Raw genomic sequence first — 12,719 nt, forward strand, 5'->3', positions numbered from 1 at the left:
GGTCCGACCATCGGACCTGGGCTGTGGATGCCGAGATAGAGGGAGAAAGAGAGATGTTGTGAGAGTTTGAGGGTATTTTTGGGGTTTTGAGAAAAGTGTCATATTTTTGTTAGTTTAAAAAGTATTGGTTTAAGAATAAAATATTTTAGTTTTTTAAGTATAAAAAATCAAATTTCCCATATATTATTGTATTTATTTATTGAAACATATGGATAAATAAAAATTAAAAAAAATCAATCACATAAACTTTTGTGTACAGTATATATATGATTATTGTTTTATTTTTTTTTAAAAAAGAAATATATATAGATAGAAAGATGGCAATTTATATTGTAATATTGTCTACACTATACTATATATCTATTGTTTAATTTTATTTTATTTTTAAGTATTGTGCTTTTTTTTTTATTTAATAGTATAAGAAAAAAAATATTGAAGTAACCATATGTCACTCATATATTCTAAATATTTTTCACGAACGTTGTTTTTGCATATGAATATTTTTCAATAGATATCATTTGTATGTTATTAGATGGAACAATTTAGTGTAAATCAAAGAGTAAGTTGAAAGAATATTGAAGTGGTAAAAATATTTTTGGAGACTTGTATTCAAAAAGTATCTTTACATGGAAGGCTTTGAAGTAGTTTATAGCTAGATTTGTGAAATAAAGTTAGACAACTTTTAGGGACTACTAATTCTTTCTTTGAACCACACAAAAGCAATTGAAGAATCATTTTGATTATCTAAAGGATAAATATCAAACTTGGTTGCCAATAACTATATGAAAATAGGAAATATTTATGATTCTACAACTAATACCATTCTTATGTCCAATGTCAAACGAGATGAGTAAATTAAGGTTATTTCTCTATATAACTATTTTATGATTTAGATATTTAATTTACACATAATAAAATACATTGTGTTTTGGTATTGGATATAGGATCACCCAAAGGCAAACCATTGAAAAGTTCCCCTTTACCCTTTTTAGATCTCGGTAAAGCACTATTTGATGGTACTACTGCAACCGAATTTTATAATTTGAGTCCTAGTTGTACAATTTCTCAACCTATTAACTCATCTACATCTCCTAATATTTAGACAGATGCTTATGTTGAAGAAAGTGCACCTAGTAACCAAATTGATGAAGTTGATAACTTTTCTATCTCAATATTCAACTCCTTTAGGAGGACAAAAGAAGAAAAGAAAGCATTTATCTTAACATAATATTGATGATAAGATGTCTATTGCATTGGAGTTGTTAATTAAAAAGAATAGTTGTCCTGAAGTTGAGGATTGCATGGAAAAATTGGATGGACTTGGATGGGAGGAGCCTTTGTATAGTGCAACTATTGGTATACTTTGTGAAGGCGATAGCTATAGAAAAACATGGATGAACATGAAAGATGTCAACATGGATGGGGGGAGCCTTTGTATAGTGCAACTATTGGTATACTATGTGAAGATGATAGCTATAGAAAAGCATGGATGAACTTGAATGACGTCAACATAATGGAGAATTAGGTTAAGGCAATGGAGAAAAAATTAGGATATTTTTTATTTAGTTATTTAAGATATAATTATGCTTAGATAACTTTTATTTGGTACATCATGTCATGAATATATTTTTTCTTTTGTGTATCGAACTTTATTGATTTATTATAGTTATCTATAAATGTTACATTTTTAATCCTAGTATTGTCCTTCTAAAGTGGCTATAATTTTTTTTAATAGATTTAATATGAAATTTGAGAATCAACTTTTACCCTTAATGATTTTCTATTGATATGTACATCGTAAATGCAACTATTTACTTAGAGGTAAAGATAATACTTCAACTCTATCTTGTACAAGATACACTTTGGAGTTGCTATGCGGCTCAAATCGACAATGCATAGAGTGGATCTAGATATGTTATGATGCATTTGTTCTTTTGTGCAATCATTTTAGACAGAGAGAATGGATTAAAGATAGTAAGCATGTATCAGTTGAAGAAAATATAGAATTATTTTTAACCTTCATAGCACATAATAAGCGATTTGTTGACATAAAGCGAAAAATTCAACGCTCTTCACAAGCTGTTCACAAGTATTTTCATGAGGTTCTTGAAGCAATGATGTATTTTGCAAAAGAGATGACATTAGCCACAGTTGATCTTGATTCCAATATTCTAATTGCTCAAAAAAATATTAGAAAAATTTTCAAGGTATTGTATTTTTAAATCATGATTGTATAAGTAAAATATGTGTCATAAATATTGAAATTATAAATTTATTGTAGGGGCAATAGGTACACTTGATAGAACACTAGTGCATGCTATAATTCCACTTGATAAACAAACTGCTTATAGAGAAAGAGAAAAGGGGAACTGTTACAAAAATGTTATAGCAATATGTGACTTCAACATGGTGTTTACTTATGTTTACGCAGGATGGGAAGGACTAGCACATGATCCACGAGTTCTAAAAGAGATAGTAGCCAAGCTAAATAATTATTTTCTATTTCTTCCTCCAAGTAAGTGATTAACGAAATTTATTTTATCGCGATAAACTAATTCTTTAATTTAACTAATTCAATATTTGTATGTGTATACATTTCAAATACGAATTACCTATGTGATGCAGCATATCCATGCTCTCAGGGATTTTTATCTTCTTATCACAATGTTCGATGTTGGTTAGGAGATTATCGCCGTAGTCGTGCTGTAATGAAAGAGGAAAAGTTTATTCATGCTCACGCTAAACTTAGAAATGTGATCGAACGTTCATTTAGAGTTTTGAAAGTAAGATTTCCAATACTAGATAAGATGGCTCCATATGAGTTTTATGTCCAAAGAGATGTTGTTATTGCATGTTTTGCAATTAACAATTTTATCATGAAGGAGCGTATTAATGGTGAATTATTCAATCAATTTGATCAACCTCAAGTAATTTTTAAGGAAAGATCAGAAGAATAAATTATGGAGGAAACAAATAAACCCAATTGGAGAGCAAAAAATGCACATTTCATGAATAATTTGATAAATGAACTTGCACTAAAGTTAATGCAAAAAACAGGAAACAATTGATACTTTAAATTTTTTAAAATTAATTATATTTTGTATTTGAATATTAAAATACTTTTTTTTTTTAAAATTAGATATAATATAATAAATTTATTAACATTATATAATTAAAAACTCTGAAAAATACATTCAGATATGAAAACGACAAACAATCTATATATTTAAGTATTCTAATTCAGATATAATATCTTATTATTCAGATGTGTATTCAAATTTAAAGGTCTGAATCTTAATAAAAACAAATGCACCTTACACTCTTACTATTGGTTAGAATTATTATTCCCTATTATTAAATAAAAAATATATTAATTTTTTTTTTAAAAAAAAAAATACTTGTTGGTAACCTGTTATAGGAAGTCAACATATTACCACATCATTCTTTTTTTTAATACCCATTGATTACTCATTAAGAAATGTTCCATATATATATATATATATATATATATATATATTACTTAGAAGACATATTATAAAATAGATAAAATATTAAGAGATAAATAGCAAAAAAAAAATGTTGACATCTCATTTGATTTATATTTTTCTTTATATATTGAGAAAAAAATAATGTTAAGTTTCATTTAAAATAATTTAGTTTGAATATTTTTTTAAGCTAATAAAAATATAAAATTTTAAAATAAAATTAAATAAAAAACTTATAAAACAAATATTTATTTAATAATTACTTTTAAAAATATATAAATAATAAAATGTATATGAGAAGAAAGATAAAAAACTATAAGACATTAAAAATAAAATAATAAAAACTAATAAGGTAAGAAATTAATCAACTACCCATAAATAGAAATACTTTTGGATGAATTAATATGGCACAAAAAGAATAATATGCCTACATAATTTATAAACAATGTGAGACATTTAGTTCCATATGTTTTTGTAGTTGTTTTCTAAACAAAATAAAAAAAATTCACAAAATTTTAAAAATAGAATAAAAAAATTCAAGATGCCACCTAAACTTATTGTGTGGTTTCCTTTATATTATATATAGATAGATTAGGGATAATCAAAACCAAACAAGTTATATATTTTTAAGAAAGAAAAGTAGAACAATTCAGAAGGATTTATAAAGACAGTGATTTTAGACCATTCTGTGTTATTTTAAAGTACAGAGGACCATTAGAATTATTGTCAAAGCAGAGGTCATTCCGGAGAGACTAGAACCACCTGTTTTCCCACGTTGCATCCTTTGAAGAGCCCTACCAAAGCTTTTGGGGCACTCTCTAGCCCTTCAGCTATATCTTCAACATACACAATTTTTCCTTCTTTTAAGTAAGGCATAACATATTCGAGAAATTTTGGGTATAGGTGGTAATAGTCAGCAACCAAAAATCCAACCATTCGAGCACTTTTCCACACAAGATTCGTCAGATTATGTACACCTTCAGTTTGTTCAAGGTTGTACTGTGAGATCATTCCACAAACAGAAATTCGAGCATGGCTTCTCATGTTTTGTAGAACAGCATCTAGCAGCTTTCCCCCAACATTATCAAAGTATATATCTATACCTTCTGGAAAATACCTGTCCAAAAATAAAAAAATGTATTATCTCTATTCTATCATTGTAACATTTCCTTAACTAATAAGGATTACAATGAATTATGAGTGCTTCTCAAGAACATAATATTTGGAATTCCACCAATGTACATTGACTGACCTTTTTAAAGCTACATCAAAGTCAGGCTCTTCTTTATAGTTGAAAGCCTCATCAAAGCCAAACTTGTTCTTCAACAAATCAACCTGTGTAGTGGTTATGAAATGTTTCATAAGAGAGGTATATTCAAATGAAGAATTATTAAGACCATGTTAGCCACATGCTCATAGTGCTCTTGACTCTGGTATAAATGTACGGAGTGTAAAATAAAATCGTAACTAGAAAAAAAGGAAGGAAAAGATAACCATAATCACAACATAGTTAATTAGGTAACACGTATTTCTTTCCCTTGTAGATCTACTACAAATATCCAATTGCATTTATGTCCCAATATACGTTCATAGGCATTTTGTACTAGACAAGAGGAATATAAGAATATATGTTTAATATTAGTTAATAGTTGGGAACCTTTTCGTTCCTTCCAGCACTTCCAACAACATAACAACCCAAGAGCTTTGCGAACTGCCCAACAAGCTGACCAACTGCTCCTGATGCTGCAGAAATGAACACATATTCCCCCTTTTTCGGAGAGCAAACCTCGAAGAAGCCAGCATAAGCAGTCATACCAGGCATTCCTTATTTAGACAGAATATGATAAGAGAATAACTTACTAACATCCAACAAACATAGAAAAAAGCATAAAAATAAATGAAAGTAGTCTAACATCTTCTTTTTTCGTTTTCTATGATTCTAACAACATATTTGATCTGATTGATTTTTGCCGTGCCAATAAGATTTTTCTAGAAATTTATTTGAGTAATTATTGATAGTCAATTGACATGAAACTCATTATGATTAACTTATAAGCAGAAAACTTACCTAGTAATCCAGTATAGTAAGACAGAGGCACGTCAGTGTTTTGAATTTTAGACATATATTTCGTGGACTCAATAACACTGTATTGCTCCCACCCTGTCACTCCAGAGACCAAATCTCCTTCCTTGAAGTTTGGATTTCCAGATTTTAGTACCTTACAAATTCCATTCCCAGTGATAGGCTACATATATGGAAATCAATGTTAGACACTCCAAACAATTATTACAATTTATTGCTAAACTCATATATATATATATATATATATATATACAGAAAAACGTGTAAAGTTTGTTGAATTATGTTTGTGACTAACAGAACCAAGTTTGAAGGGCTCTATGAAAAAGCCATTGTTGAGGTTCTTCATTCGGGGTCCCATGTAAGGATCGCATGACAAATAAAGGTTCTTTACTAGAACACCATTGGAGCCTTCTGGAAGCTTAAGCTTGATGGTGGAAGTGGCTAAGACCATATCCGACTCTTTCGGATAACCGGAAACATAGTTCTTCAGCAGCACTTGTTTATTGCTCACTTCTTCCATTCTCGATCTCTCACTCTGTTTACTTTCAGAGAGCACATGAAAGAAGGTATTCTACTTATAATTTTTTTTAGCTATAAAAAGGATTAGGTGGTGCAGATCCCTTCTCTCACTGAAGTAGTTTTCACAATTTCAAAGACAACGTGACAACTACAAGAGACTTATAAATGAAAATTATACTGGTTCGGTAAAGATTCGGTTAAACTGAGTCAAAACAAAAAAAAAATAATAAATAAAATAAAAGGAGAAGCCCAGCTCCCTCCCATCACTCGCTTTCTCTTTTTCTCTAACCATGTGCTGGAACATTAGATTCCCCACCCGACGACGACCTCAACCTCCAAATGGTGTCGCTCCTTTCTCCCCTGTTAGCCTGAGATCGCAAGTCAAAGTTTGAAGATTCAAACTTTGAACGAATTTTTCGGCCACCTCTAGTGTTTGTTTGACGAACTGTCTTTACCACTAGACTCAATTCATCAAAGAGAACAATCTACACTAAGCTATTTTTTCCAGCCCGTTACTTTTTTCTGGTGACGTTTTTGTAGCTCTCCCTTTTCGGCGAATTTCCGGCGATAACGTGTACCGATTCGATAAGTGGTTAACATGGGTGTGATCTATTCGTCGAGGTGGTAGTTTTGATATATGTTACTCCTATTTTCGACGACGTTTTCGGAACACCGATATCTACTGCCACTAATAGTTAGTGTGTACCGTTTAGGTGAGGTTTCAAAACTCCAAACTTTAAATATAGTCTTATATATTTATATTCCGCTGCAACCACTATAAGGTTTCTTATACTTTATATGTGTTTATTTCATATCGTTTTAGAAGTTCATATTTAGGATGTTAAATAACATACTTGTTAGTAAATCTAATATCCTGGTAAAATAATTCTAGCACATGCATGCTCAATGTCACTCGGCCATGTTTCTCACAAATATTACTCTGCAGCCATGGAAATGAACACTCAACATGCCCTCCTACAACAACTTGGCTATAATTAGAGAAATCCTCCTAAGTATGGAAAAGGAAGGTGGCAAGTGTACGACTACAAGGATAAGGTGTGCATGTGAAATGTGTACAACCACGCCTTATGCAAGCTCCGAAAGCAAGGAGGTACGAGTAATGGAGGCAACGCACTTAGAAAGCCTGACAGTCTGACCATTGGTACACAACAGCTACCACTCATGCTACCATGAACTACTTGACACCAGACAAAGGTACAAGGTGCTAGACCACCTCCTGAAATCTGCAATTCACAGACCATGGAGATTGCCATGTCGCTTGGGACCACTATTGTCTACCAGACCATCAGAGCCAATAAATACCCTCTTCTCAAATGTGAGAAGGGATTGGAAAATCTTGTAATCAACATATTAAAAACAATAGAAAGAAATTTTTCTCTCTTACTCTAAAATCTCATTATTATTTGAATTTGTACTTCATCTAATTTATGAGTTATAAGTATAGATTTTGATTTTTCGGCCAAAAATTTAGTTTATGAGTTCTTACCATCAACATACACAAATCATATTACACAATAACAATCATAAATCAATTTACGTTTTACACACAATCTGATTTTTTTTCTTAAAAAAAAAATATATAATTATATACATATATATATATCTATATCATTGAGAGGTAGGCCGCTGCTCGGCCATCTCCAGACCTGGTGGTCTGGCTGGTTGCTGCTTAGTTGACACCGAAGTTGGTGGTGTCAGAAGGCAAGAGAGCTGGTGGTGGCAAACCAAAATAGAAAAAAAAAAAAAAAGAGACAGAAGTCTGAAAAGAATAAAATGAAAGAGATGAAGAAGAAGAAGAAGACGTGGTGGTGGTGGGGGTCGCCATTGTTGGGTTTTATGCCCTAAATAAAACTCATTTCAAAATAATCAGATTTACGTTCACATGATTTATTTCATGATTATATGTACATAATGTATAAATTGATCTGAAACCCCTTTCACATACTTGATCCTGTTTATTGTGCTGTCAACACATTGGAAAATAAACATGACTATGTGAATAAAGATTCCTAGATTTATCAGACATAGGGTTTTACTGATATGATAATCTACAACAGAGTTTACTTGCATTTGGAGAAGTGCTATGTTCTTTCCAGAGCATTGGTTAAAGTAAAGCTCAGGTTGGATGCATGGAGTATGCATCGGAAGGGACCGATATTGAACTTTGACTTAGATTTATTAAACTTACCGTAATATCTATTCAAGTCAATATCGCCTAGTTGATCCTAGATCAAATGATCTTAATCTTGTTATGATTAGGTTCAATCTCAAGAGGCTATTCGTGTTCTTTGATTTGTTAGTTAAGCCTACTTTTAGGTCAGGGTGATACGTATATTTTGGGAACACGGTAGTGCAATTGAGTGGGAGCGCTAACATAAACATGGAATCTATAGCTTCTATCTGGCGAATAGTAAGTAAAGGATGATCTCCTTCGAGCTTGACCCAACGAAAATAAATGGTGGAGATCTCATTTCACATAAGCTAAAATATCATTTATACGGGGTTAAGTGTTTTAAGGATTAAATACATTGTCAGGTGCAACGGTAATCTAATCCTTTTACAGTGTAGATCATTCATATAGAGGATCATTGATCAAATTAGGATTATAACAATGGATAACTAATGATGTGTCTATATGGTGGAACATATAGAGCATTCTATATACTGAGAGTGCAATTCTAAGTTCTATGCGTGGATTCAACAAAGAATTAATAAGTTAGTGAATTTTAGTGATAAATTCTTGATCTACTTATTGGAAGCTCAGTTATATAGACCCATGGGCCCCGCACTAGTTGAGATAATATTGCTTGTAAGACTCATACAATTGGTTTTGATTAATCAATTATAATTCTCAAATTAGACTATGTCTATTTGTGAATTTTTCATAAAGTAAGGGCGAAATTGTAAAGAAAGAGTTTTTAGGGGCATATTTGTTAATTATGATACTTTGTATGGTTCAATTAATAAATATGATAAATGACAATATTATTTAATAATTATTTATAGTTATTAAATAGTTAGAATTGGCATTTAAATGGTTGAATTAGAAAATTGGCGTTTTTGAGAAAATCAGATGCAGAAAAGATAAAACTGTAAAATTGCAAAAAGTGAGGCCCAAATCCACTTTGTATGGACGGCCACTTTTGTAAGGAATTTAAACTGATATTTTTATTATTTAAATGCCAAATAATTCAAACCTAACCCTAGTGGAATGTTATAAATAGATAGTGAAGGCTTCAGGAAACTTACGCTTCTGATTCACAGAAAAACTTGAGCCTTCTCTCTCCCTATCTGGCCGACCACTCTCTCTGTCTTTCTTCCCTCTTAAATTTCGAAATTCTTAGTGTATGAGTAGTGCCCACACACAGCAAGTGATACCTCAACCATAGTGATGAAGATCGTGACGAAAGACTTTCAGCAAGAAGGAGTTTCAGCACTAAAGATTCAGAGAAAGAGATCTAGGTTCAGATATTGATAATGCTCTGCTACAGAAAGGAATTAAGGGCTAGATATCTGGACGGAAGGAGTCATATTATTCCGCTGTACCCAATGTAAGGTTTCCTAAACTTTATATGTGTTTATTTCATCGTTTTAAAAAGTTCATATTTAGGGTGTTAAACAACATACTTGTGAGTAGATCTAAGATCCTGGTAAAATAATTTCCAACAACTGGTATCAGAGTCATGGTAATTGATTTGCTTGCAAGAAATTTGGACTTTAGAACGATTGTTTGATGTTTCGGACGGTATCATGTTGTATTGAGTGTGATTTGATGATTGATTGATGTTTGTGAATTTTTCGTGAAAAATAATTGAATATCTATTTCTAAAATTATTTTTATTGGATATTATGGAAAAAATTAAGCAAGTTACTTTTTTACAGAACTCAATTTGGATTTAATTTGAATTAGTTATGATTTTTTGAAGTTTCGAAAAAAATCCGGAATCGTGCAACTTCACGCGCGCGCGCACGAGGCTTGTCCCTCGGACAGCACGCGGGCAGACAAGATTTTTGTCTGAAATCCTGGGCTCCGCACGCGGAGAGGCTGCTGGCAGCCTCCTGCGCCGAGAAATCTCGCCCATGCACTCCCTGTTGCGCGCGCGGACAGTATGCAATGCATACTGTCCGTACAGCTCGCAATTTTTTCGTTTTTCTTCGTTTTTTCATGCTTTTTCATGGAATTAACTTCCGATTTTTTGTGTAGTTCTGTATTTATACATTTACTATTCCTAATTCAATTCTAATTATCATAATTAAATTTATTAATATTTTTTAAATTTAATTCATGATATTAGTGTAATTTGAATATGAAAATAGTAAATATCTATCTTTTTTTGCTTAATTATCTATCTTATTTTTAAATTTGATTATATCTTATCTTATTTTTAAATTTAAGGTCAGATTTTAAATTTTTAAATTAATTTTTTTTTTTAAATAATTTGACCTTATTTAAATTTAAAATAAGATAACTATAATCATGTAATTTTAAATAGATGTAAGATATTTTGCTAACTTTTAAATTTTGTTATTTTATTTATTTAAATTACATTTAAAATCTGAAAAAGATATTCATTTATCTTTTTTAATTTTTTATTTAATTTTTATTTATAAAATAACATTTAATTTTTAAAAGTAGTTAGCAAATTTTGAAATGATATTTAGGTTGGTTGAAACCTAATTTTTCAAAATTGTAGGTTTAATTTTAAATATTATTATATTAATTTCGAAAATACATAAATTTTATTTTATTTTATTATTTTTTGAAAATAATTTTTATTTAATTAATTTTTTCGAAATAATTTATTTAAAATTAAATAAATCCTACATCCAACTATCCAGCTAACCTTGTTGCAGGAGTATGTGTTTTAGCTTGTTTGTAAGTTTTCAAAACCTATTATTGCTTGATTCCAAATAGTCATGGTTAACTTTTTGCCAGATCTAATAATCTGATGGCTCCCTTGGTCAAGTCAATAATTTGTAACAGGTATATTTACAATCTTCTTTCATCTGTGTATGACCTAGCAACATGATAGGACCCATCCAAAGTGTGCCTGTGTGAGCCTATGTGTTTAATTTCATTATAGATGCATATAGGTTGTTGTTGCTAAATAAAATGTCATAGTTCTTGATAGATTTTATTTAGGCCCATTTAGTTGTTGGGCCTATTCAATTAATAACAGTTGTTCATTTTAAGGTTAAATTCCTCTCTTTTGGGCCTTGTGTAAGAGTTGAGAGCCATAGTAGTGGGCACGACATACTGAACCCAGCCTCCCCTCACACGAACCACCCCAATTGTGAAGGCCCATTTGCCTGATTTGAATAACTGTACTAGGTTAATTAAACTAGTTTAACCTAATAAAATTGATTAGCAACATAATTAATTTCATTTATTTTGAAATTAATTTAAGAAAATTATAGTTTAAAGAATTTTTTTATTCTAAGCTAAACTATATGTATTTTCTTGTATTTAATTAAATATAGAATTATAACCATCTAGATTCTTTCTGAAGCTTAATTTAAATTTTTCATTAAATATTCCTATTTAAGTTGACACTTAGTTATCTATAACTAACCAACTTAAATCTAAATATCTTTTGGATTTAAAATTTCAAAATTAAGTTGAGGAATTTTAGGCATTGGTTATTAAGATTCTTTAGATATTTTTTAAGTTAATATCTTTTCGAATATTAACTTAAAATGAAATATTTTAAATATTTTTTAAGTTAATATCTTTTCAAATATTAACTTAAAATAGAATATTTTCAAATTAAGTGGTTACAACTTAATTTTTGATATTTAATTAAATTTAAATTTGAAAATATTTAAGTTCTTTTTTAATACAACTTAAATTAGATATTTTTTCAAATTTTGTGGAAAAGATACTTAGTCAAATAAGATATTTTCTAGATAGTTATTTCTAGACTACTTATTATTTCTAATATTAAATAGGAAAATATTATACATTGTGAAATTAATTATTTAAATAATTAATTTCAGTACAATTTATTTTAAGTATATTTTTTTCTAGTATTAAACTAGAATTAATAATTAAGCCTTCTCTACACTTAATTATTTATTTCTTGAATTTAATACATTTAATCAATTTGAAAATTAAATATCTAAGTTGATTTTCATCATGATCCTTAAATATTTCTTTTTCATGACACTTAATTAAATAGAAAATTATTTTTAGTTGAAATTTATTTTTTCAACTAAATTTAAATAATTTTCAAAATATATTTTTTCTTTATTTTATTAATCAAATTTCGAAATTGCATTTCTTAAATGCTGGAATTTTGAATTTTATTTGAAAAATAGATTAAAGTTGTAAATTATTTATTTTAATTTTGGACCAACTTAGATCAATGATTTTTTCATTTATTGATTAATTTAAAATAAATGAATTAACATATATTATTAGAAATTGAATTAATTAGTCAAAGAAAAATCTAGATAGGTGATATTTTTGCTAGAAGTATTTTTCTAGTGTATTTAATTAAATAGATAATTAATATTTAAGTTGATTTTCATCATCATAATTAAATATTTGAAATTTTTCTTATATATATTTAATTAAATAGGAAAATTATATTTTTTGTTGTAAATTAATT

General features: G+C 29.4%; 1 protein-coding gene across 1 annotated transcript; it reads right to left on the reverse strand.

Annotated features, from left to right (window-relative positions):
* Positions 1-4,083: 4,083 nt before the first annotated feature.
* On the reverse strand, positions 4,084-6,281 carry LOC115698188 (2-alkenal reductase (NADP(+)-dependent)). The gene is made up of 5 exons (XM_030625376.2): positions 5,864-6,281; positions 5,554-5,731; positions 5,143-5,309; positions 4,738-4,820; positions 4,084-4,602 (listed from the first exon to the last, which is right to left on the reverse strand). The coding sequence occupies exons 1-5, from the start codon at positions 6,086-6,088 to the stop codon at positions 4,224-4,226; spliced, it is 1,032 nt and encodes a 343-aa protein (XP_030481236.1). The 5' UTR covers positions 6,089-6,281; the 3' UTR covers positions 4,084-4,223.
* Between the last annotated feature and the right edge of the window lie 6,438 nt (positions 6,282-12,719).

This window comes from Cannabis sativa, chromosome 7, assembly GCF_029168945.1.
Source record: "Cannabis sativa cultivar Pink pepper isolate KNU-18-1 chromosome 7, ASM2916894v1, whole genome shotgun sequence".
Lineage (NCBI taxonomy): Eukaryota > Viridiplantae > Streptophyta > Magnoliopsida > Rosales > Cannabaceae > Cannabis > Cannabis sativa.